This window comes from Ischnura elegans, chromosome 8 (genome assembly GCF_921293095.1).
Source record: "Ischnura elegans chromosome 8, ioIscEleg1.1, whole genome shotgun sequence".
Taxonomy (NCBI): Eukaryota; Metazoa; Arthropoda; class Insecta; order Odonata; family Coenagrionidae; genus Ischnura; species Ischnura elegans.
This window is the reverse complement of record NC_060253.1, coordinates 87,052,172-87,079,541: the sequence shown is the minus strand read 5'-3', so window position 1 is coordinate 87,079,541 and position 27,370 is coordinate 87,052,172. Positions and strand designations below refer to the sequence as shown.

General features: G+C 37.3%; 2 protein-coding genes across 5 annotated transcripts in view; both read left to right on the top strand.

The window, feature by feature from the left end:
- The first annotated feature begins 1,358 nt into the window (after nucleotides 1-1,358).
- On the top strand, nucleotides 1,359-11,803 carry LOC124163584 (26S proteasome non-ATPase regulatory subunit 14). Its single transcript, XM_046540577.1, has 7 exons — nucleotides 1,359-1,536; nucleotides 1,854-1,949; nucleotides 3,043-3,192; nucleotides 4,915-5,131; nucleotides 7,732-7,844; nucleotides 8,401-8,601; nucleotides 11,381-11,803. Exons 2-7 carry the CDS (start codon nucleotides 1,857-1,859, stop codon nucleotides 11,540-11,542), a joined length of 936 nt encoding a protein of 311 aa, XP_046396533.1. The 5' UTR covers nucleotides 1,359-1,536; nucleotides 1,854-1,856; the 3' UTR covers nucleotides 11,543-11,803.
- A 3,498-nt stretch (nucleotides 11,804-15,301) lies between these two features.
- The window catches only part of LOC124164545 (serine/arginine repetitive matrix protein 1-like), a 50,703-nt gene continuing 38,634 nt past the window's right edge, over nucleotides 15,302-27,370 (top strand). For all 4 annotated transcript variants that reach the window (XM_046541914.1, XM_046541913.1, XM_046541912.1 and 1 more), the window contains exons 1-6: nucleotides 15,302-15,388; nucleotides 16,015-16,253; nucleotides 16,598-16,906; nucleotides 21,330-21,530; nucleotides 23,526-23,746; nucleotides 26,074-26,259. In XM_046541914.1, the coding sequence (XP_046397870.1) occupies nucleotides 16,030-16,253; nucleotides 16,598-16,906; nucleotides 21,330-21,530; nucleotides 23,526-23,746; nucleotides 26,074-26,259 (1,141 nt within the window). In that variant the 5' untranslated portion in view covers nucleotides 15,302-15,388; nucleotides 16,015-16,029. The remainder of the gene's footprint in view (nucleotides 15,389-16,014; nucleotides 16,254-16,597; nucleotides 16,907-21,329; nucleotides 21,531-23,525; nucleotides 23,747-26,073; nucleotides 26,260-27,370) is intronic.

The window sequence follows — 27,370 nt, the reverse complement described above, 5'->3', positions numbered from 1 at the left end:
TGGATTAAATGAAAAGCTAGAAGCAAGATGAAGGCCCATGTGATGGTTGTTGGCATAGTTGAAATGGTTGTCACACAGTGATTCTGTCTGAAGGTTGGTTTGGATAGGTGGGGGTAGAGTTTACTCTGCACTAAGTCACAGGTATGTAAATTACACATATTCAAGGTAATGAGGCCATTTCCTTTCCCTGGGCCAACTCACACTTCAAGGATTTTGTGTGGGGACACTGAGGACCTCAAATGAGATGCTCGATCAGCAATCAAGCACTCTACCCACTAGGCTATCGCACTCTCCATATTTCTTGCGGGAGTGAAAAATAGAGTGGATGTAGGAAACCCTTATAAACTATCCTTTCCCTGAAAACATCAAACCAAAAAATATGAGCTTTCAACTCATCTAACCATACTCAATGGGGCCTCAAGGGTGAATGGCATTAGAGGCAGCATGGGTACCAAGATCCTATTAGGTTAATGTTGTTGCATAGCATGGTATAATGGAAGGTTGTTGCCATTGACCAGAAGTGTAATCTAACGTCGAGGCCACAGAGTAACTATTGCAGTTCCAAAACAGTTGTGTACTTAAGGTGCCGCCATCATAATGGTGTTCGTTAAAAATGCAATTTTGGAATTTTTTACAACAATGCGGCCTTTAAAAAAAATTTCCTCTTATCAATAAAAGCTTACCTGCACAATTTTATACTAGCATTTACCTGCCCTTGATTGACGTCAAATCATATGGACGTTAGCCCTAATTAGCATTGTTGGATCAAAATTCGAAAAAAAATCCTTCTAGTTGATCCTAAATAACTTGAGTTCAAGGAACGTGATGCCATTTGTCACGCTTATTAGATTTTTATGATAGAAAATTACCTACAAATAAACATTTACCTAACAATGAACAATAGCATAGCCACTCACATGAGGTGACAGAAGGCGCCTCTTGGACTGCGACGCCCCTGAGGACGTGCCTATTCTGCCTTACGGTAAATCCGGCCCTGCATTCAGGCAGATAATACTTCGCATATTCCTTAATTTAAATAATAAGACCGAAATGAAGTCACAAAGTTATTGACTACGTCGAAATAATCCATTTCTACTACATATGAAGCACTGCCAACTGCCTCAAGCTAATGAAATGCATTCCATAACGTTAGCAACCATCAGCACTAAATAAAGAGTATCCTATAAACAATATGAACTTCATAACCCTTAAATTCTTTAAATCACTAACCTCACCTCTTCAATCGCCTTGAATTCCGGACCAAAACCTAAGGTCCTTAACATAACCACTGACAGACACGTTTAAATTCAAAACATGGAAAATGACTTCGCAGAATAAATTTCTCTATTCAATTGTTATTTTCCGACTGCCATATTGGCCGCTTTTGTTCCGCTGTGAGGTTGCAAGTTTTTGTCGCGGAGTTAATGTGTGTGGTGAAATAGTGCATATTTAAGGTTGACTCCCCGCATTATAAGCTTTTATTTCAAGCTACGGGGTTTCCATCGTCTTAAGTATTCCTGCCTTGCTTGGAAATAGGTAATTCAAGTAGTCGCCCTTCCTGCTGTCACTAAAAATTGTAGAATCAAAATTGCGAGCCTTGGTATGATGTGGAAAAAGGGATTACTGAAGCATGGTTTATATTATTTATGAGTAAAATTTACGTAATATTAAATGTTAGTGGTTAAATTTTTCTTTGTATTGGGAACTCCGTGCTTCATTGTGAATTTCCATAAGTCAATGGCCATTAATAGTTAAAATCATTTTAGCTTTTCCATCATTTTGTAGCTTTTGTTGGTGGAAGTTCTTAATTAAAGGCTTAAGTCAATAATTTGGACTTTATTGCTTTAATTCAGGCGATGGATCGTCTTCTGAGACTCGGTGGAGGAATGCCTGGGTTGAGTCAGGCTCCACCACCCTCTGATGCTCCTGCTATTGATACAGCCGAACAGGTATGTTCATCCTCTGCCAAATCAGAAAAGTATTATTTTGGCTATAGTGCTCTCTGTTTCCTTTTTTGTTTTTGGAGTGGACTGCTTGATGAGGTTGTGGGGAACATCATTGAATTTGTCTGTTATATTACTGAAAAATAGAATTTGGACGGTGGGAAATGGATGGCTCCATATCATGGAGAATGGAGATTAATTTTTAGTCATAGTTTTTATTATTCACTGTATGAACATTTATAATGCTGACATAGTCAAAAAATAATCGTGGACGAGCTCATTGTGATGTATTGGGCATGGTGGCTGTAAGTTATAAGCAATTTCTTACTGAATATGTAGATGTATCAATTAGTCTTTGTTTCACTACTTTATTATTTTAATTCCCATTTACTACACTATCTTAGAATGTTGATTATATCTCTGCAATCGGAATACATCCTCTTAAGGGTTGACTTGCAAGTCTCGGGTGAAAGAGAGACTTGGAGAGAGTGTACTTCCATTAGTTGTATACTGAATAATTACATTATACACAATGCAAATAGTACCCAATTATCAATCAGAATGTTATGTGCAGATAATTTTTTTTACATATTTTGTCTAAAAATAAGTTTCTTTTCGCACGATGGTTTGGATGATTAAATTAAATGTCAAATTTTGTTTCCTATTACCTTCATTCAGTCGATAAAATGAACAGTTACTTTCTGTTAATGCTATGTACAGTTTATCAAAAGACATTTATTTTGTTGTAATCCATGTGATTTTACAGATCAAAATACCCTATTTACAGCAACCCCAAAACAACAAAGGCATTGTTCTGGGGTACCTAATTTTTTAAATGCAATACCCTAGTGCAGCGGTTCCCAAACTTTTTCTTTCTGCGACCCATTTTAGCCCATACGTTTTAGCCGCGACCCCCTAAAAATGGTTGTCTAAGTTTAAGTACATAGTTCACTTTATTATTCGTATACATCTCGCGACCCCTTTCCGAACGGCCTGCGACCCCCCTGGGGGTCGCGACCCCCAGTTTGGGAACCGTTGCCCTAGTGTAAACTTTGGAGTGTATTAATGCTATTTTTACTCAAACATTTTTTTCGTTTAGGTCTATGTATCTTCACTTGCTCTCCTGAAGATGCTTAAGCATGGACGTGCCGGAGTTCCCATGGAGGTCATGGGTCTTATGCTGGGTGAATTTGTAGATGACTACACTGTGCGGGTTATTGATGTGTTTGCCATGCCTCAGTCAGGAACTGTAAGTTTGCAGTATAGAACTCTTTTAAAACTTTTATTTTTATTTATTTATTTTTGTTGTGTGTGTGATAGTCATTGTTACATGTTATTTCCCCTGATTTTAAAGGTCCTAAATGAGCTGCTTTCAAAGTGATGAATATAAATAAACTACAACTTTAAGCAGATAATTCCTGTTTTGGGATGTAACCTATCATTTTTGTCTATTCTCATTAGGGATTAGATGGGATGAGCTCTGGTAATGCTTAGAAGGAATCAAACTATGCAAGTTACAGTGGTTTCAAAGTTATTGTTGAGAACACCAAGTGTGCAACTTTTATTTCCAAAATGGAAAGGCGTCACTGGGTATAGCCTGAAGTTATTTCTCGTATACAGTATATTCCGGTTAATTGGGACATATCGGGACTTGTGCACTGCCCCAATTAAGCGGCTGCCCCAATTAGGCTAACTATCCTGTATATGGGCATAAACAAGGTTGAAATGATAGGTAGAAGACTAAAGAATGTTTATAATGCAACATAAGTTTGTTAAACTATTTATTTCATTAATAAATCAGCGAGTTTGGTTACTTTATTATAATTTAAATAATTACAACAATTTAGCTAAAATATTTTTCACAGCCTCGGGCGACGCTGAATGAATGTCTTTTACTAAGTCCTATTAAAGAAAAGTCCTATCCTCTTGCGGATAGAATAACAATAAGAGATTTCAAAATAGGGCAAGAATAGGATCATTTGTAAAAAAAATAAGAGTAAATCAAAGGAGGAAAATATAAAAAATAGTATTCTGAAAACAAAAAAATTTAATGTCGTCGCGAGTATAGAGTCAATGTCGCCGACTCATGGCCCAATAAAGCGGCATGCTGTCCCAATTAAGCGGAGAATACTCTAGGATATTCCTCTATTGGGTTCTGTTCTTCAAGATCTGCCCCAAGTAACCGGTGGACCCATTAAACGGAATATACTGTATTTACTGTCTAGTCTTAAAAAGACCTTGTAAGATTTTTTTAGTACACAAGAGAGAGAGAGAAAGGTTCTCTAATGAAAAAATTTATTTGCCTCTTTTCATCGGATAGAACACACCTTTGATACACTTGGACTCCAATGAGTAAATCCCTGGTTGTTTTTACCAACCTCTTGTTGATCATAATTCACAGAATTGAGATCAAATCTTGTATCAATTTCACCTGCTTTTGTTCTTCAATGAAGATGGGTAATTATTTGATCAAAAATCATATGGAGTGAATGTTTTCCTAGTCTTTTTTTACAGTTCCTTAAGAGGTTGAGGGTATAGATATCAATATAATCTCACATACATTGTCACTTAGGTCAGCAGGAGTTGTGACTTTTCGAAGTAATGCTAAATATAAAAGCACCTTTCCTTTTGGACCACTAGTGCAGTTATGTAAATAGCTTAAATATATTGGGATTGTTTGTACCCCGCATGGTGAATGCATGTTTTTGAAGTCCATCATTTTTATTTGCATACTGAGCAAGTGAAAATATGGTGTTACCATTTTTTATAAATTGTACAATTTCTCTGACGTATACATTTTCCGTGTTTTGTTCATTATGTAACTGTTCCTCCACATCTCCCCAGAAACATCTATTGATATCCCTCCTCTGCTCCCCTTTGCAGTTTACATGGTACATACTTTTCTTTTAATAAATTTTATACTTGTTTAACTTTCATATTTCCCATAATTTATATTTTTTTCTTTTGCTAGGGAGTCAGTGTTGAAGCAGTTGATCCAGTTTTTCAAGCAAAAATGTTGGACATGCTGAAGCAGACAGGTCGGCCAGAAATGGTGGTTGGATGGTATCATTCCCACCCTGGTTTTGGATGCTGGCTCTCTGGTGTGGATATCAACACTCAGCAGAGCTTCGAAGCTCTCTCTGATAGGGCTGTGGCCGTTGTTGTTGACCCTATTCAGAGCGTAAAGGGTAAATATAATAATAAAAATAATATTTAACATCGCTTACTGTTCACATATTTACATATTATTTTAGTTACAATTTTATACTGCTGTAATTCGGCATATTCAGCTGATTTCACGGTATTGCCAGGCCGGTTGAAGGACTGGATCCAAGTCCTCATTGATATTGGTTATGAGGTGTATTCAGATAGGCCCCTAGTATGCAGCATTAACAATTTCCATCTGGTGGGCTAGAATAGTTGACAGTATTGATGGCTGAATGTCATACTCTTTTGCAGCTTTCGTCGTCTTCATGCCAAAATCCGTGACCATCTAAATATTGGTCTTCTCTTCCATAGAAAGTCTTCTTCACTTCATACCACTCTCGGAGATTTCTAAAAACTGTTTAAAGAGGCCTATTTTGAAGCATATAATTTAAATAAAGTTCAGGTCAATGAGTACATATACCTTTAATTTCATCGCTAAAGAGTGAATGTATCTTTTATTTTCGTGAATTAATTCAAGGTGACAGCACAGGCAAAAATTGGTCCTTAATTTTGAGGTGAGATTCAAATATGTAAACTATAAGAATGGAATTAGAGTTAAAGCTGAAATCTTATTTTGGGGAATAAGAAAGATAAATTTTGGCATTTGTCTTCAAGTTTGTACATTTTATTTTACATCACTTGAAGAAGTTATCCAAGATGACAGCAAGTGAAAAAATGCTTCTTGGTATTAATGCATTGCAATTCTGCAAATAATCCTAAACAACTGTGGAAAGAATGAGATTGAAGTGCACAGCTCTTTAAAATCTCGGATCATTGAGTCTGAATGGTGTCTGATTGATGTAAATAGTGGGCTATTGAGTTATTTTATCAAAGTCAGCATCAACCATGTACATTTTTTGCAATGCATTTATAAATGACAAAATAACCTCAGAACATAACCCTATTAATTCCCAGAAGAAGTAGATTTAGGCTACAAGGCTCCAGCGAGCGATCACGTAATGAGTTATTCACTGTTTTATCTGAGGGTTACTGTTTTGTTCTATTTATTTAGCTGATTTTCAAACCATTTTACGTTACTATTGGATTGTTAGATAAAGACTTGAAGTTCGTGTTTATTTCAATGCGTAATGTGTATTTTCATATGACTTTAGGGGAAGCCTGTAGCTCAATTGCTGTTTCTGTTTTTTTATATGCGCTTAAAAGCAAAATTTATGTAAAAATTGATTAGAAACTAGCTAAAAATTGGTTATGGAAATTTTTAGCGTTAACCCATTTGAGATTGTTGAGTTCTCTCCTTGGCGTGACTGCTGAACTGAGCCCAAAGAGACTTTTCCGTCCCCTCCGTAGGGAGCATTTTTGCAGGACATCAGTAAAGAAGGGTCTTGCAGATAATCACACACTCTCAGCACCAACCTTTTTTTACCCTTCCTAGCGGGCAATCCGCATTATAGCGGACTCTGAGGGTAGTTGGGCTCCCTCCTTTCAGGGTTTATAACCCTACCAGCGGCATTGGTTCCCGGTCAATCATGCTTTGTTTATGTGAATTAGCTATATGGATAACTGTTGCTTGCACGTAAATTGCTGACTTCGAATTCAATTCCTTGTTTTATTCTGAGAATTGTTAAATTTTGAAAGAACCTCTACCACCAATATTAATGCATTTAATGCAGCAACAATTTCCATGTTGATGTTTATACTGATATAAGTTAATATTTATCATAGAATTTCGTTTAAAAATTGTAAACGCTGCTCAAAAGACAAAGAATTCAATTCTTGGTTTATGTTTTTGAGAAAAGAACAATTATTTATTTCGAAAACTGACTGAATGAACAATTGAATGACCACTAAGAGGGGTAGTATAAGACGATGGGTCAGGGTACCTGCTCCCGGATTTTGAGGGTTCAGCCTGAGTCCCACTTTGTTGGGTCCCGAAACTTAGACTTCGCAAACCCACAACCATCACAAAAGGGGGAGAACAAGGAAACATATATTCGGCATTCGTTCATCTAGGTAGAAAATCTCCGACGAAAATTTGCTGCTTTCATCTCCCGGGTCAAGAAATGTCCTGCTGCATATTTTCGTCAATCATAGAGAAAGGGTTAATGATACAAACTTTCAATAATTTGTGAAGAAATTGTAAAAGTGTTTTGTATATTATTTTCAAGAAGGTGGAAGCTGTCCCTCCTGTGGTGGTTCTTGCTTTATGCTCTTGATTTTTGATTTTTCAAAATTTTGATGGTTTCCCTTGTTGATGACTGAATTACTTTTTCTATGAGCTTGGTGAAGTTTCATGATAAGAGTAATTGAACCTTGCAAGCTTTTCCTGATGATTAACTCAATGTAAGTGTAAGTTTTGGAACAGTTCAAAGTTCTTTAAGAGGCTATATGTATCCACAGAATCTATGAAGTTTAATTTTCTTTTTAAAATTTCTTAAAAGTGAACTCAGTGGATGGTATCATGTTCTAAGGTTTGAATTCCTATTATTATTATTATTCATATTTTTTGGTTGATTGTTATGTATTGAAAGCATTTATTCATTTTTCAGCTTTCCATGAACTGCATGGAACTCATTTATTATGCAGAAAATAATTGACAAGAGTCTTTTGTTCTATATTCTAGGAAAAGTGGTAATAGATGCATTCCGTTTAATCAACCCTAACATGATGGTGCTAGGCCAAGAGCCAAGGCAAACTACTTCAAATCTTGGCCACTTACAGAAGCCCTCCGTCCAGGTATGTATGAATTTAGTTTTGCTGTGATGAATATGTCCTAGGTGGAAGTGACTTCAATGATAGGTTGTAATATGAAGTAGTTAAATACTGAAGAATCTGAGCTTTTCCCGGTGAATAGCGTGGATGAAAGCTTCTCGGGTTTCCAACTGGGTCAGGGTCTGCATGGTGTAGGCCAACGTTTCGTTGGGTGACTTTCCCAACATCCTCAGGGCTGATGATGCCGATGTCGCGGTGTTTCGATATTTATACCCTCCTCCTTCACCTAGGTGGTCTCTGATTGGTCCGGGATTTTTCCTCCTTCCTCGTCCTATTTAATGCCAGGTTCCAAGCGCTACTTAGCTGCAGTCCTCGATCTCTATTGATGTTGTTGGAGTGAAGACGGATCTCCACGGCTTCTTTAGTTATACGGTCCCAATAGCCTCTTGTTCTTCCAAGTTGGGCAGTTTCTCCCCAGTGGATATTATATTATACTTATTTTGCTATATTATGCTATATATTTGATATATTATGCTTATTATACTTAACTACAGGTTAATGCCATTTTTTCGTTCTGTAGGCACTTATCCATGGCCTCAACCGACACTATTACTCCATCAGTATTAATTATCGTAAAAATGAATTGGAGCAGAAAATGCTCCTAAATCTGCACAAAAAATCATGGATGGATGGCCTAACCCTCGCTGACTATTCAGAGCACTGTCGAATCAATGAGAAAACTGTATCAGATATGTTGGATCTCGCTAGGAATTATAACAAGGTATGTATTCTCTCTTTCTATGTAATCTGTTATTTCTATGTAATTTATAATGAAGTGTGCATGGTAGCAATTAGTCTTTTTGGTCATCATTATCAATACATTTCTTGGGTTTCTTATGTATTTCCCAGTCTTTGCTTGTATTTAATTAATACTGATTGTTTATGCCTAGCTATTTCTATGAAAATGTTATTTTATCATTTTTTGAGCATGATTGGGCTTTTTGGCTCTATCATACTTAAAATTGAAATGGAGTGAAATATTTATTCTTATATTAAAATTGCTCGCAATGAGCGAAACTTAGCTTAAATAAAATTGCTTCGACAGATATTTTCATGTGAAAACATTTCTTAATGATGAATCATGGTCTCAATAGATGCAGTAGTAAAGATTTATAAGAGGTATCCAAAATTTTAAGTGTGGCTCCAAACATGTATATACATATTCTTATACTATTGCTAGAATCTTGGATCATTCATGAACATTCACATAGCTGTAGAGCTGTTTATTCACATAATATTTCACACATGAAATCGATATATAAGTTAATATTTATGGTAGAATTTCGTTTAAAATTTATAAATGCTACTCAAAAGACAAAGAATTCAATTCTTAGTTTATATTTTTTGAGAAAGGAACAAATATTTACTGTGCAAAATGACTGAATAAGCAATTGTTTGACCCTTGACCCACAAAGAGGGGAAATATGAGACGAGGGGTCCAGGTACCTGCTCCTGGATTTCGAGGGTGACGCGTAAGCCCCACTGCATTGGGTCCCAAAACTAAGGCCATACCCGCAACCTTCATAAAAGGGTGAGAGCAAGGAGGTGGATATTTACAGCTTTCGTTTGACTGCGTAGGAAAATCTGCGATGGATATCTCCAGCCTTCATCTCCCAGGTCTGCCAGATATGTCGGGCATTAGTGCTGAAAGGATATTTATGTACATAGTTGAATTAGTAAGATTCAGAAAGCGGTACATGTAAATGTATGTAGTAGGAGGTAAATATACCAACATGGCCAGAAAGTGTGTTCTGCAATCAAAGTCCTTGGAAATTTGGCACAAGAGGCCTGGTGATGAGAGTAAGGGCATTATAAGAAAGGTTCATGTGCTGAGTGAAATAAATAAAGAAGACAGCCAAGGATGTTCAGCATCTGTACCAGGGTAGTTGACTAGGAAGCCCACTGCCAGCAATTCGAGAGCAAGCAGGACCCTTGAGTTGATCCATATCGATTTAATGGGAAAGTTTGACCCACCATCATATGGAGGAGCACAATGCACTATCATATTCACGGATGACTACTCAAAACATGTGTCTGTAATACCAATGAAGACCAAGGGTTAAGCATTGGCAAAATGTTCAAGTACAGGACAAAGACGAAGGCTCTATCTGGTGAAAGACAAGCAATAATTAGGTGAGACTTTGGGGCAGAGTATGCAAATAAGGAGCTTGACCAATATCTGAACCAACCCAGCATTATCCACAAGAAGAATATACCTTAGTGTAAGCAGAAATATAGGAGAGGGGTGACTGAGGCCATGTCTGCAGCTGCTGGCTACAGAAACAGAACTCCCTGCCAAGTCTTGGGATTCCAGGTCCCCATTGAGAATATTACTCTAAGACTTGAGAGATTATGAGTGTATGAGGGCATATGGATGTAGGGTTTTAGACCTCAGATAAGTTGAGGGAAAATTGATTTTAAAAAACCATAGATGTGTCATGATTGGTTATGATGAAAACACAAAGGATGGTTAGCAATTATATAACATTGTACGATTGTTATAAAGTATTTTTATCAATAAATGCATGATGTGATTATTAGGAGGGACACTTTTTAATGAAATACAATTCCCATCGAAGGCAAGAGAGGAAAATGATGTGAAAAAAAACCTGAATTGCTTGCCCATGACATGAAGGAAGTGAGGAGGAAGAGGAGAGTATACCACAGTATGCTGTAGGAAATCACTAGGGCCGTGAGATTCATAACATCCCTGTGCCATTGGATGACAATATTGAAGTAGAAATGAAGGGAGTGTCACCATGAGTGACAAGGTGGTCACAAAAAAGGATGAAACCGAAGAGATGTGCATGCGAAGGCAATAACTGCCATGAATGTGTCCGTTTTTCATGTGCATATGTACTTGTGATACTTACCTGTAACAATCTCCAGCAACATGTCTATGAGATAATTTCACCTCCTTTATTTTAGCTTATGTGTCTCAGAGTTAAAGAATGTATGATTTGAATAAGAATTTGTTTCATTGATATATTGTCAATAAGTTTAATAGATACAGGCGTAATATGGTGGAAGTTTGGCATATTTGAATAAAAGATGGCAACACTTTTGTGGATAAGTGCTACCATCATTTATTTAAATATGATATATATTGCTTTGTTTTCATCTGTTGCCATCCCATACATTCGATGTATTGATTGCACCATTTTTACTAGCTCCCCAAACTTTGACAATGTAAGATCTTTGCTGAACTTATGGAACCCCATTGTAGATTGCCTTTTATATATGTACTTTGTGGAATAAATCTGTCACTGTGTTACTCCTCTAAGCTTGCTCTTCATCTATATTCTTTGTTTTTTTTATATAAATTCTCCTTATTTCCATAACCTCTAATGGTTTCCAGTATAAAACATGGTTTTTTTTAACTATATCACTAATTAATTATGTATGTATGTTCAAAAGAGGGATGAAAACTAGTGTGAGACAAAATTTATTCAAGCAAAATTGGTTGTGAGTTGTAATTCCTATGTTTCTTGTTCTTTAAGGCCTTGGAGGAAGAAGAGAAAATGACCCCTGAACAGTTGGCAATCAAAAACGTTGGGAAGCAAGATCCCAAGCGTCATCTTGAAGAAAAGGTTGATGTTCTCATGAGTACCAATATTGTCCAGTGCCTCGGAGCAATGTTGGACACAGTGGTTTTTAAGTGAAAGGGTGTAACACTGTTCTGTATCTTGGAGCATAATTGGACATAAGTGTGTGAACTGAAGTGAGAATTGTTAAAATTCCTGTGGCACATTTGTCATTGAGCAGTTTTCTTCCGAAACATGTGGTCTCTTCAATGAGTTGTTTATTCTTAATTTTCAAAATTTCAAATGTTATTTATAAAAAAATGCTGCTTTCCTTTTTTATATTAAAGCTCAATTTTTTGATTCTAAGTGCAGGAAATATGAATAAAATATTCCAAGTTCTGAGTTACTTTTATTGTAAGTTTTGAAGCCAACTGGTTTATAAACTCTACATTGATCTCGATGCAAGCTGTGCAATATGCTCTGGAATCCTGTAACTTCTCAATGAACTTCTTTGGCTTCATGAGATGACTAAACCTTTTTTTTTTCTTTTTGATGGCCTATTAGAAATAAAGTTTACAGATTGACTACAGATGTTGGTACATGTGAACACCAAGCTGTCTGATGCTGCAACTTATCGATGAATTTAACAGTTTAATAAATTATCATCAATGGAATTTCTGTTATGTATGTGTATTTGAAGTACATATGAATAATGATTGTTTGACCTGTGGTAATCTTGCGCAAAGCTGAAAAATATGGCTCGGTTTTAAATATGATTTTCATGTAATTAAATCATAGGCTTCATTAAAATATTGAGATGCCATTGGTGGTGTATGACGAGTCCTGAAGTTATGAGTCTAAGTCAACGTTACTGAAATTTTCATTTCTCAAGTTTCCTTGGAAATATTTTTTTCTTGGAAGGTAGTGCCATGAATTACCCCTCAGTAGTTTTATTATATTATTGTCATGATAGCCCACCATCTATGAAAAATTTTCATGTTGTGTATCCTAATTCGAGTAATTTTTTTTCTTTTCCATATCAGGCATATGCATAGTTGATTTGAATCCAATTGTAACAATTACTTTTATTCTCTCATTTAGTTTTGACCTATCCAATCCATATATTCCACAATAAATCAGTAGCCTTTCCTTGAGGCAGAGAAATAAGGAAAACCTCAAATTTCTTTATGTGAGATAAAATAACATGTTTGGGTTGAAACAGAGCAAGTTCTGTGTGCATAAGAGCCTATTGGTGTATGAATACCCAAGCTCTTTTGCTACACAAAAGATGCTTCGCTTGGTGTGATGAGGAAAGCCCTTTTTTTTTCCTTTCGGCAGCATTAGCCTGCATGTAACAAACACCGCCACTACCCAGTGTAATAAGAGCAGATAAGACTGTAAATGAGGAGCTAGTCCACCCCTGCTTCTGATCTTTACGAACATTTTTAGGGGTTCTGACGATGTTTACAAAAGTTCATAATTGAGGGATTCACTAGTAATTAGGGAAGACACTCGCTCTGAATACTCAATGTGGAAATGACAAGGATAGAATTTCGAGATAATGGCTGAAGTCGTGCAGTTACTTTCCTTCTCATTTAAAAGGCAGAGAGCAGATTATGGTTGCTCTTATAATATGCAGAGATTAGGATATTTGCCATACAGGATCTGTATAAAGGTGTCATAGAATGTAAAGTTTGATTTAAGATACATATGATTCAAAATTGACTAGATAACTCTAGAATCAATGAGGTATTAAATATCATTTGAAAATACAATGCACAAAGTTAGACATGGATGTAACAAAAATTGATAGAGTTAGGTTTTAGTCTTTGGATTTGATTTGTAAAAAGGATATGTATTCAAGGAAATTTTAAGTTCAACACGTCACCGATCAGTTATGCTAAAAATCAAATAGCTTTGGTAATCTAGCTGATTAATTGGCCACATGTATTTGCATATTGCTGTTTAACAACACAGTTGCTTTATGCAATACTGAGGACCAATGTGAATCGGTACAGCTGAGGTGGTGGATGGCCCTCAACCTGCTTCGGGTAATGGCAGAGTGTTAAGATATCCGTGATCTAGGCCTTAAAGGTCCAGATCCTTTAGGCAGCAGAGGATCAAATTTCCAATGTAAGTGTACTGCTTTATCCTGGGAGCCAACATAGCCCTCGGTGGCAGTGGTGGATCTATGGGATGGGGCAAACCCCCCTCATTGGGTCGAAACACAAACTAGATAAAATTGAAAATTTTGGAGGTTACCAATTTTTACAAAGGTATTCAGTTATATTTTACAAACATATTCATCTACTTTAACAAATTGAAATACAAATTAGCACTAAAATTAGGGCCTATTTTACAAGCTTTTGGTATGTTACAATCCAGTGGCAGATCCAGAGGGTCTAATATGGGAGCTATAGCCCCCTCTTGGGTATCCAATTTATGCTAGATAGAATCGTAATTTTGTTCAGATCCCCACTACAGCTGGGAAGTTACCCCCTTCTTAGCCCCCCCTTGTCCCTAACATGGATCTGTCACTACTTCGTGCCCATTCCTGCTTTCTTGTGGCAGATACAGATGGGACTTCAGGGGTCACGTGCCCCTCCCCCCCTTGCGGATCCACCCGTATTGGCGAACATTGCAAAACCACAATTGTAACTTTTTTATATTATAAGTTGGCATTGTATTTTACATGTGTGTAATAACTTTAAATTAAATTTTCCTATGCTCTGCCTGTGACTTGATAATTTTTTATTACGTATGATAAAAGTAAAGACAACTCAAGATATATTTCGTGCCCCCCCCCCTCTTGAGTTTCTTCTGTATCTGCTACTGACTTAAACCATGGATTCTTCGAAGAATCCTTGCTTGCTTGTAGGTTGCTTGAATGCTTGCTTGTAGGTTAGCAAGGATCCTTGCTAACCTACATCCAGTACTCTCCCACTTGGATATAGTTCCTTTATACGCTAGATTTTAAATGAGACATACTTATTATTTACAAAAATATTCTTTACCTTCTTTTATACAGCATAGGTGAGAGCTACGCCCATGACCTGCCAAGAGGATGGGGAGGGGGTGAAAATATCTATTTATTTTTTTTGGGTGAGCAGAGGATTTAGGCCTCAGAGAGTCAGATATTTTAGTCGGCAGATGGACTAGATGAGTATTAATATTGGTGTTGTGCTTTAATCCAGGGCCCACCCTTGCCCTCAGTGGCCCTGGCTGTTTCCTAAAAAATAATTTTGGTGGTGAACTCCGTTCCAAATATACAAGGTGGACTATAAGACAGTCTCTCTATTCCATGGAGGTGCCTAACATAAATCCTGAATTAATTATGAATTTGACAACCTCCTAATTTAAGCCAGAAACTATAGCATCCCCTATGAAAATTTGTATAAACCTGTATAGAATTTGTATGCATTCTTATACAATTGTAATGGCAATGTATAAAAATGTATACAAATTTTATACAGGTTTATAAATATTTTTCATTGGGAATAAATCCTGAATTTTTCCACTTGGATAAATTTCTTGTAATTCATAGATTTTAAATAAGAGATACTTTGCAACAAAAACTTTCTTTGCCCTCTTTTATTTTTCAGGAAATTATTTGTATCACAAATAAACGGTTATGCCATACATTACTCTGTGATTAATCACTGTGGAGGTATCTAATCCAAATACTGCGCCTCGAGGGCGCCCATCGTGCACTGTCCTTCTTGGCGGGAGGGGCTTCACGAGACTTGGCGTCATACAAAAATTGAAATACTGATTTGGGAAAAATATCATTTTTTAAATTAAAATTAAAATTTTTATTATTTAAAATATTAAATATTATGAACATTTTCGCTTCAAGCCGCCGCTACAAATGATGAGGAAGCTACGATTGGACGAGCAACAACATTATCGATTCCGGATATCGTTACTATCGATTAAGCAAAGTCGGCAACCATTTTCGGATTGCATCTTTCAAGGGATTTTAGTGTAAGTTTTTGTTGAAATTTTCCGTTTTTTATCATTACCCGAGACTACTTATTTACTCACATGTGATGTAAACAGCCCTTTCTCGCAGAGCGCTCGTTTATTTAGCATTACTGTGTGCATGAAAATTCTAACTTTTGATGTTTGCTGTGTATCTTCGCGAGTGATTACCTCGAAGAATTCCACATGGGTTACGAGAAAGGAACTATTTATTGCCCTCCAATTGTTAAAGAAACTTCTGCATGTGACGTAATTGCTCGCCATAGTAGTGTTTTTAGTGGCCGAGGAAAATGTTTTCATTCTGTGTAAATTATTTCCTGTTTGCATTTAATGGTTGTTTACTTACGTTTTCACATGTTGTGGACTCTATTCTCAGATAATGTGTGAAATAAACTTTCCTTTTCTCAAATAATGATCCAGTGGGTTTGAGCTTTCTATTGTTTACAACTTAAGAGAAGGGGTATCGTATTGGTACCTCTCAAGTGACTAATATTTGGGGTGGACTGACAACGAGTTCGAAGAATGTCATCGCATCTACCAGCTATATTATATAAACTGATTACCCATATTTGCCCTCATTTATGACTTCTTAGTAATGTTTTCTCTTCCTTCATGTTACCTTTTGGCAGTTGTAAGCGGAAATAATGCCATCGCGTTCCCCAAGCCGCCGGTCTTCCCCACTCTCACCTCGATCACGGGCTTCTTCTCAAAGATCCCCATCTTTTGGAATTCATGGTACTTCTCGAAGAGGCAGGTCATCTCCAACTGATGACCGAAGGCGGCGAGTGATACCAAGAGGCGCGAATTCCAGGAGCAGCGTCGGAAGTTCACGCGGACGAGGCAGTGAAGTTAGGCACCCTCCAGGAAGGTAAAATTTGCCACCGCAGTTAATGTTTAAAAATTTTCTACGTATTCTAGTCGGTTAGATGTTTTTATGGTAATTTTACCTGCCTTTTATTATTGAGTTTCGGGTTAAAATTTGTAAATTCAAAACTTGCCTAAGAATTGCCTACCGGTTGTGTATTTAAGACTTTTCATAGATGTGTAACTTAGTATGTAGAGAGCTGTTTTGTATGTTACGTTTAATCAGTAGCTATGATCAAGTCAATGTTAAAATCAGTGTATGTATAGTCATTGCATTGTTTTCTATTGTTTATTAGTTTCATTGGTAATTTTTTGTATTTCTTTTATTTCCTGAAATGTTATTCTTAGTATATCCTCTGGGAGTTACACTCAAGGGCAGTATGCTAGAATTCCACATAGCTCCTCTCAGCTTTCTCCAAGGAAAGGAGCACCTGCTGCCACAAAGAGACATTCTTATTCTCCGCCCATGTCAGTGGTGGCATCTGTATCAGGTCTCAAAAGGAAGTATGTTCCAATTCCTTGTTCTTCATCATCATCGTCATCCTCTCCACCCCGTCCTCAGCATCACCATTTGCAGTTTCTGAAAAAGAAAAGACTGGCTGTGCAAAGAGTAGCGTCATCGAGGGAACCACCGATACCTCTCAGAAAGCGGTCAAGGTATGCATTTTGTGATCTCTTGCATAGGATGTAATTGTCAGATTGTCTGTCAAAATGATGAGAGTATTTAGGTAATGAGAGTCATAATATGGGTATGATGGTAGTTGTATTTAAGACTGTTGATAGCTGTGGAACTGGGTTTGAAGGGAGTTGTTCCTGTTGCCATCACTTGACTCATATTCTACACTACAAAACCCGTTTATCTGAAAGAGGGAGTTGGGCCTACGAAAGGAATAAAATTCTCCACCCAGGAGCCCATACATTTTTCACTGATGGTTCCAGGAAGGACGACAAAGCAGGGCTGTAACCTCTGTGGCTTCCTCAACGTTAAATTAGCAGTATTACTTGTAAGATATACCACAGTCTTTCATGCAGGAGTATTTGTCCCTATAACCTTTGTCTACTGGATCAGCCTAGATCAGAACTGAGCCTAGCTCAACACCCATAGCTCTGGCAAGAAACTAGAGGGCTAAAGCCAGTGAAACTCCTCTTTGGAGGGCCAAAACCAGAGCTCACAAAGAGACTTCTTTAATTGAAGAGAAGCCATATCAGAACGATAGTCTGTTTGATAACAGGTCACTACTGGGTAATGAGACACACTGTCTGAGAGTTACTGAAAGGGTAGAATTTTGAAGGTGTGAGGAACACGAAAACAACAATTCATGTTTTAGAGCTAGTGTCCTGCCTTCATGAGGACCCGAAATAGACTTCTGGGCTCACCATTTTTGAATCCCAGAGAAATTAGGGATTTACCTGTTGCATTGGATGTGAGGCAAGTAAATTGCTGCTGCGGCACCATAAACCATTTTTTTGTGTACAATAGAACCCTTTTATGAAGCATTTCGTGGGTCTGGGGGTTGGAAATTTTTTGAGCAAGAAAGTATATCAACTGGAAAATCACAAGCAATAGCACATGGTATTGACCCACAATGAGAGTTGTGATATTGTAAATATTTGGTAGAAAACTGAGGATACAACTTGGTTTCATCGTACCCATACCAATTTAAGTACAGTAAAATTCGGTTATAACGCGGGTCTAGGGGGACATAGTTTACACCCGCGTTATCGGACAACCGCGTTATTACGGGAAACTGCGTGGGAAGCAATAAAAAAACCCTTAATGGTAATTTTTATAGCCAATTTATTTGCTTAATACATTATTAAAATACAGTGGAACCTCGTTAAAGCGAGTACGGGCTATAGCGAGACCCCCGCTATTACGAGAGATAGCCGATGCACCGTCAATTGACCCTATAATAAGCATGTTAAAAAATTCGTTTTTACGAGACCCTTTCGGCGTTGGCTCTCGCCATAGCGAGGGTTTCACCGCCGGAAGACTTTCATGAAGACTCCTTAACCTCTGTAATTGCTAGCGATCTGTTACAAATGAAGTTAATGGAGTGCTCAGTCTCAAATTTATGTGGTAAACTGTCGTTCGATAAATATAATGATTGACGAAACAATGCTTTGCATGATTTTTATTCAGTGCGGCGCTTATAAATTGTTTGAATAGTTAGTCGTTATTTGAGTAAGGAAATTTAGTGATGCCAAAAAACATCGCCTTTCGTCTGGGTTTATGCTTACGTTTATCGGATAGATGTTTATCTGTCGCCGCACCACTCCTGTTCCTGTATATCTGTTCGCAACAGGTATATTGGCTATTATTTGCTCCACCTCCGGTAAAGCGACAATTCGCTATAGCGAGTGTTTATTAGTGCACCGTGGGGTGTCGTTATATCGAGGTTTCACTGTATTTATTTTATGATTTAGACGCTCTACTTTAACGGGATTTACTAAAATACTCGGATATTTTCTTTTGCCGCGATAGTTGATGGCGTTTCTTTGTCACGTAATTTTTTATGCTTTGCAAGTGCAACAGATGAATACTATCGCAATCACTTTGTCCCTCCAACCAATTCATCAATTCACTTATATTATGTAATAAATGGCCAATTTTTGGCATCTCGACCTCACATTCGTCTTCTTCATTCTCGCTCTGATCTTCCGATGATGCAGCTGTTTTTGCGCGGCTCTGGACTGCAGCCACAATTTCTTCGTCGCTCTTATAAGCAGATGCAGGAGTTTCCTCGTCTTTGCGAACCCAGGCCTCGAGATCACTCACAAATAGTTTATTAGAAAGAACATCTGAAGCTTCACGTGCGTCCTCTTCCGTGAAACCCATAAACTCGTCTTCGCCTTCCATGCTATCGCCCGCTGTATACTCGCACTTTGACCAGCAATTTAGGATTGTAGCTCAAGTTATTTTCTTCCATGCCAATCCAATATTATAAGCCATATTCTTCAGGGTGACTTTTCAGATATTCTTGTACCTCCAGTTCTGAATTTTATGACACTAGTGAGCAATTCCCGCCGATAGTGGGCTTTAAATGCTCTGATTATCCCTTGATCCATGGGCTGAATAGGAGCTGTCGTATTTTTTGGTAAAAATGAAGCCACTATTTTACCATCCCTGGATATCAAAAGCTCAGAAGACGGATGGGCCGGACAGTTATCTAACAGAATTAGTGCCTTCTCTTCTAACTTTTTTGATCTTAAGTGGCTCTTAACCGATGGAACAAAATCTTCATTGAACCAAGATAAAAAAATGTCTCGTCATCCAGGCATTCTGACTGTTTTTGTAATTTATGGGTAGTGCTGTCATATTAACGTGCTTGAAGCACCGAGGACTTCGATTTTTACCAATACACAAAGGTTTTAACTTGTGACTTCCTGATTTGTTCGCGCATAGTAATAAAGTCACTCTTTCTTTGCTCATTTTTATTCCGGATTTATTTCCCGACTTCTTAATACCAAGTGATTTTGTTGGAAGCAATCTGTAATAGAGAGCGGTTTCATCGCAGTTATACAATTGCTCTTCAGTGTACTCACCCTCATCAATCATCTTGCGTAAAGTCCCACAGAATTCTCTAGCTGCTACACTGTCACTGGAACGCGATTCTCCTTGCATGTTAACTTGCGCTATCCCGTGGCGAATTTTCCACCTCGATAGCCAGCCAGCAGAAGCAACAAAATCGTGAGCACCACCTATTTGTTTATTTAATTTAATTGCTTGTGCTTGTAAAAGTGGACCGGATAATGGAACACCTTCACTGCGCTTCTGAACAAACCACGTAAACAAACATTCATCCACATCACCAGCAGCACTCAATCTGGCCTTTTTTCTATCAAGTCCTATTTCGTCATCCACTTGATCAACAAATGATCGTAATTTATCTTCTTCTTTCATCCAACCACGAATAGTTCCTTCAGGAACACCAAACTCCCTGAATAAACTTGATTTTGAATCACCGCGCTTCACTCTGTCGATTATGCCCAACTTTTCTTTAATTGTGTAAGTTTTCCTTTTGGCAGACATCGTTTTAACCCTAAAATCAATGAAAATTTTCGTAAAAAAGTAATTTTCATATTCATATTAAGCTTAAGACAAAGGTAAAACAGCTCATTCATCATTATAAAGCTCGAAGCCTGTGGGCATTGAGTACCTACTTTGGTTTGAGCGCCGCGGTGCGAACGTGCGAAAGAGAATTATCTCAATCTCCCTGAATCTCGAAAATTATTATAGCCGTGCAACACACTTTTCAGCTCGAGTTCACAAGACACAATGATCGATCAGGAATTACCGAGTTTTTTTATGGCTACGAAACAATGTATGGAATACGTCGCCAACCGCGTTGATACAGTCGCTTGAAGTAGCGCCGTTGTGACGCGTCGGTAGTCACATCGAGATAAAATTCGCCGCAAAGTTACCTACCTCAAAAAAAAAGGTCAACGTAATCATTTCGGAGGACATGGTGAGACCCGCGGTATATCCGAAGCCGCGGTAAAGTGAGGCGCGTAATAACCGGAATTTACTGTAGTAATTTTTTCAGAATACCATATTGGCCGGAATATAATAATAATAAGATGTCCTTATTCGGGCGAGGTTGAGACTAAGAAGTCCCCTCTTCCACCGAGACTACGTGGAGTAGTAGATGGGTTGTGTTTAAGAGTTTTGGTTTAGGTAAAAAATGAAGTGCATATTTAGGATACATAAGCATGCCTACTGCTTCTCATAAAGATTTTAATTCATGTACTTAATTGCAACAATATCGTCAAATTTTTTTTCTCACTGATCAAATATTAAATGGTTAGCAATTTTTGTCCTCTTGCAAGTAAAAAATGTCTAGTATTCAGCCAAAACCAATGTGAATGGGTGAATATACGACTATTACATAAATATTTAGGAGAACAGCCTAAATAAATTCCTGTCCATCTGTGGTATTTATTAAAATCGGAATTCGTGTTAAAGACTTATCATAATTTTAGGGTAATTATTTTATTTAGGAGATAATGTATAAATTTCTTTGAAGTTATGTAGGCCACATTTTTTATACTATATTAAAAGTGTGTATATTCTAAACAGGTCAAAAAGTCCCATTAGAGACAAGCTTCACCGCTCACATTCGTCATCCCATTATAATGTGAGAGATGACGACGGCAGGTACGACGAAGGACCTGTGACAAAGGGGAGTTCTTATTCTGCTGGAAGAACCTCGGCATTGGGTGCTGTAAGCAGTAGAAATTATTCCACCTCTCCGAGGCGACACGAAATACCTCCGAAAAGGTTGGTGTTTCTCTAATTTTGTTTTTTTTTGTATTGACTATGAATGTATTGGGGTAATAAGTGAGGTGCTGATTTTTTACCACATAGGTGAAAATTTCTAGAGGAAAACTGGTAGTGATGACTATATTTGGGTTCAGTTTGGTAAAGTAACCTCAATGTTGCAGCCGGGATATAAATTATGTCATGGTGGACAATTAATATGCTAATCAGTATGTTGATTATTCCGCCATAGCTGAACATGCTGCTGAAGCTCAGCAGTTTGAACTGGATATCATTTTAGCAAAAGACAAAAAACTTGTAATCCTATCGAGTCAGGGAAGCAATTGAAACCTGAAAATGCCACGAAAATCTTAGTCGAGACCAGAGGCTGATTGCTGCTCAGTGAAACATGGAAATCCTTGATTTCAAAATATAAACTCACACAGAATCGTTTCCCCTTAACCACAGCATCCGCGAGGCCATAGAAATAAAGAAAAACAAGAACAACTACAATAGAGATACCGGATTAAGAATCAGCAATACTTGGAACCCAGTCATCCGCAACATTTCGTTATCTTCCCCCTCCAGTCCTAACTCCCCACACCCTCTGCCCACCCCTCCCACCTGAAATATTAAAAGGCTGCAAAAACCCAATCCTAACATTATTCCCTTGAAAAAGTGACCAGCAGTCGGTCGCGAAACGTCGGGGCTACCTCCATCACGACACGCAGCATACACCCGTATGTGACTTATTTTTGATCATCATGAGCCGCGAAAGCTTCAATCAAGAAAAATGTAGTATGTATTTGATAGGAAGTCCTGTTAAAAGTTTCCAGGAAATAAGTGGATTGAGGCTGGTAATTCACAGAGCACACTTACCTGGAAAACTTCGGGATATGTTTCCTGAGATATGGTAGATGGTGGTCTTTGTCCACATTTTATGCTTAAAATATTGTTCCCCCCTGAAAAATATTTTACAGTGGAACTATGTTACTTCCTGTACGTGCTATTGTGAGACCCCCAACCAAAAAAGAGATTACAGGGGCACTTTTAATTAACTGATTCAGTAAGCACCATTTTACTTCGAGATGCTGTCGGGAACATCTCTGAATAAAATTTTCCCAAAGTCTGTGCATGTACAAAGTGGTAGCTATGGAAAACAGATAAGAAAAAACTCTCACCTTGTGTTATTTTTGTTAGCTATACCTAATTTTGAAGAGATGCCATTTTAATAGCTGGATACGCAATTGTACCTTTCTGTGCATTATTGCGTGATATTATGAGAAAAATATGCACCGTAAAACAGGCTGTGAATTCTGGCAATATTGATGTTTAGCATAAGTAATTGATGAGAAAGACATGCATCAACACTTAATGTAGGCACAGCATTTTATTTTAAAATGTCCATTCATCTTATGACAAAGTGATTGAGGCTCAAGTGCATAAATTGGATTTTTAAATGTATTTTTTCTCTCATGAGCCTGCCTGAAAATGGGGGTGCGTGGTAGGTGCTCTAACTGATGAAAATCATGGAATGTTTGAGTATATGCACTTCTTATATAGATAAGTGTGGCTAGGTCATTGAAATGAGTACAGGCAGTGCGATCACTTTTGTGTGTTTTGTAGCCAGTACAGTGCCTATACATTGAAGGTTAGTTTTTAATTACTAAGAATATAATTTGCCGTAAGAACTTGCCCCTTTTATTTTTTTAACAATTATCAATATGTCCCCTAAATTGTCTTCAACCACAAAACAAACCCAGCTCTTAAAAAATTGTTGACTCTTAAGTTTCTTGGGCATTATTTAGTCCATCTCCAGTAAAATAGTAATTCACCATAAAAAGATTTCCCTTGTTATCCTGGGGTATCATTTTGTTGAGTTTTCACTGTATCTGAATTCTAAAATGTATACATGATGTTATGGTTCAAGTAATGATGAGATTAGTTTTCCTTCTTTTTTATTGCATGTTTATACTGCTTTTAGTGCTCTTTGCTCTTATATACACTCATTTTCAGGTATATTGGTGAACCTGTTGTGCGTTATGCTGGTGGTGTGAGTGATATTGGTGATAGCAGGCCTGTTTACAGGAGCCCAGACAAGACTGAATCTGCTGGTTACAGTGACAGAGAACTCAAACAATTCAAAGTAAAAATTCGTCAGAAACCATCTGTAGGTGAATCACGCATCAACAGGCAAATAGTTGACCCAGAAGATATTGTGATGGTGCGGCGTCCAGGTAGGGTTTTCTCTTGCAGGATTTTCGCCTGCCTTGGATGGCATTGGTTAATCTTTACTCTCTCTCCATAATGGAATGTCCAGCTGGTTTCTTTCAGTGGAGACTATTTATACATGGGAAGTTTTAGTATTGCCTTTTTTCAAACTTTTTGCCAGTTTCATTGTGATTCTTTGAAGTTTGGCTGCTTTTAAATTATGACAGTTATCATTGCTTAACTGCATAGCACACTATGTATATTAATTAACTATGTACATATTTTACTAAACAGCAGCAACTTTTAACCTCATTTCTAGGTTTATGTTGCAATTAAATTAGAAATGTGCTGACATCACTTTTCAATTCTGTATGTCTCTGCATATAGTCCCCTAATTTTTGCCCTATATATACAGAAATAAAGTTGTAAGGGGTATGTATTTGAATGTAAGTGACTTACTAAGTGATTAATTAGGCAACCCGAACATCTCCAATTATGGTGTAGTTACAGAATGGTGGACATAAGTATCAAATCTTCTATTTTTTTTTTGTTTGTCAATTTAGATGTTTTGTTGTTATTTGGAGACTTAGTCTATTTCTCTCATATTCAGTTTGCAATCCACCTATTACAAAGGAATGAATTCTAGTATTCGAAGTGCGGCCTTTGCAAGCATTGTGATACTTATTTTTCAGTAATTCTACCTAATTTCTTCTCGCAAAGTACTTTCAGAAGCTCCCAGTGACTGCAAAATGTTAAATTCGTTTTGCCAGTCATATTTGAATTATTATTTCCTTTTTAAAATTAATCTAGGTACCCAAGTGTGTTGTATTTCCCACTATATTGCACTGCAGTAGACAGCCTATGGAATTCATGCAGTTACAGCTTTTGGTTGCTGTTAGCTATTATTCGGAAACTTATAGTGATTGTCTTCTTATGCGAGTTATTAATGGGTACAGGCTAAGATTTATAATGATAAAATCTTGAAATATCGTCTAATCTGTCGATTTCAGTTGATAATTTAATCGTATCAACTTAATTTCATTGTTAAAAAATCAAAATTTTGTTGTGTAAATAATTGCTATAAATATATAAGTAGTATTATTTCATGGTGATAAGGGTTAATCATCAGCACTTAAAGTGTATATATTCAAGGAAATCATAAAACATTCACTGCAATGTATAATGGAAAAACACCTTCATAAGTTAAATGAACTAATACCTAGTCCAGGGTCATATAAATGGGCATTGTAGGAAAATGTGTATGCCTTCATGTAAGTCAGATTGGTATTCACAAATTTTTATTTTTCTTCAGTGGGCGTTATTCATTCTCATTGGCAGAAGATAATCATGTCAAGATTTAATAATGTGGCATCCATGAAAAATTTTGTGGGAAATCACAATAGGGTAGTTTCCTTCATCAAAGAAAACGAAAGGCATTGATTGCGATTCGTTACCCACCATTAGTGTATTCATAATACACAAATTATTTGGTTTTTGAAATACCGGTTTAGACGAATGGCAAGGGTAAAATTTTATCCTCATTTGAAAAAGGCCAGATTGGCGCCCATGCGATTCCACTCCACATGACGTCACAGGGACCTAGTTTCTACACGAGAGGATAGGAGTTATACATCGTCTGAGGTTACCAATGCATGCATGAGGCACAGAGCTCAGGGAAACATGTCTTAATAATCACCTATTAAAACTGGCTAAGGTCAGAAAGTTTTCTTCGTTTGATAAGGTATTAATAAAAATTTTTTAAGCCAAGCGCTACCAGCCAGCAAGGTACTCAGCTACCCGCTAGCATCCTGCGTCCTATCAGCACTCAGAGCCTCGATCAAGGTCACCTCACAAGGCGGGAGGGGTAACCAGAAATGCGTCGCACGGACTTTTTCCCATCATTCCTACTTACGCGTCGCGTTTTCGCGTGCTTGAAAATTTTCACTTTTCATTTAACCGCGAAAAATAGATATCGTCATTTAAAAACCTAAAAGCGTGAAATACGTACTCCAGGAGTAATAATCTTTCGATTTAGGCAATAAAAAAATAATAGGAAACCACCCTATATTCAGAAAAATGTTTTACTTTTTCTTTCCTGATTTCTTTTGAGTGTTCATCCTTTGGCTTCGGATGGTTCTGAAGTTTCCAAATGTAATGCTACATACCAAGCTCTAACTAGTCTTTGAATTCCATATTTACCTGTTCAAATCAAGATACGAGAAGTGTGTAACCTTAATATGAAACTGTGATATAAAAAATGTGTGTCCCTTTTTTATCACTGTGGTAGCCAATTTACTAGTGCATTGATTGAGGTGGAGATGGTGAAGTGTTGAACCAGTGAAATCTATTTCAGGTGTTAGTGAAGTTGGTGATAGCAGGCCTGTTTATAGGGGCCCAGAAAAGACTGAATCTGGCAGTTACAGTGACAGAGAATTGAAACAAATCAAAATTGGAATTCATCAAAAACTGTCTGTTGACGAGTCACGCATCAACAGGCAAATAGTTAACCCAGAAGATATTGTGGTGGTGCGGCGTCCAGGTAGGGTTTTCTTTTATGAGATTTTTGCTGGCCTTGTTTGGCATTGGTTAATTTTTACTCAGTCTCAAATAGTGGAATGGCCAGCTGGTTTCTTTCACTGGAGACCATTTAAATTTTGGAAGCCAACAGCATTATCCTTTATAGAGCTTTTTGGCCAGTTTCAGTCGACCATTTGTTTAAAATTTTGGTTGCCATCAAGTTTCTTTTGCAAACCTCATTTATTTTACTGGTCTTAAATTTTGTCTCTTCAAAGAGTGTGTCAAGTAACGGCAGTTATCAGTGTTTAAGTGCATTAAGTACTTGGTATATTAATCTAATATTCTTTGTAACAACAGCAACTTTTATCCTTATGTCTGGGTGTATGTTATTATTAATCTAGAACTGTAGTAACTCCTCCTTTTATTACTTATTTCTTCCTAATTTCTATTGAGTGTTCGTCCTTTGGCTTCAGGTGGTTCTGAAGTCACCTAAGGTAATACTACATACTAAACTACTAATCAGTTTTTGATGTCCATATTAACCTGTTACGTAAAGAATTGAGGTGTTTATAACCTTACACTGATACTGTGATACTTAAAATGCCATTCTTGGAATACTGTTGTGGCCAATGTGCTACCGTGTGGAGATAGGGAAGTGTCGAGTAAGTGAAATGTATTTCAGGTTGCAAGTTGTGAAATATTTATGTATAGTCTTTCCCCTTTCTTATGTCATTTATTTTTTCTTGTGCACTTTAAACCTGATACAATGCCATAACATTGTTGTTCATATTGTGTTTTTTTTAGATACAGAGGTTTGCCCTTTTTCAATTTGCCCAATAATTTGTTGATTTTTCCTAACAGTGGTATCAACTCTTTAGTTTTTACAAAAGGAGTGAAATGTGCATGATATAAACTATGGAGAAGTTAGGTAAATCACCGACTTGTTCTGCATATAAGCTATACAGTGTTTTGAGGAAAGCAAGGGGCTTCTATGTCCTCTTAGCAAGCTAAGTTGTGCAATAAAATGCCAAATTATGATCGTTGAATGATCATATGAAAATCATTTTGAAAGTTTCTCAACCTACACATTGCCTGCCTGCTGAAAGATGCCTTCAGGACCTGGCATAGATAGT

What these genes read in the sequence shown, in the direction of transcription:
- LOC124163584 (XM_046540577.1), top strand. Translation starts at nt 1,857, where the DNA reads ATGGATCGTCTTCTGAGACTCGGTGGAGGAATGCCTGGGTTGAGTCAG. An exon ending in TACAGAAGCCCTCCGTCCAG is followed by an intron (nt 7,845 to 8,400) that starts GTATGTATGAAT and finishes TTCGTTCTGTAG; the next exon opens with GCACTTATCCATGGCCTCAA. An exon ending in TCGCTAGGAATTATAACAAG is followed by an intron (nt 8,602 to 11,380) that starts GTATGTATTCTC and finishes TTGTTCTTTAAG; the next exon opens with GCCTTGGAGGAAGAAGAGAA.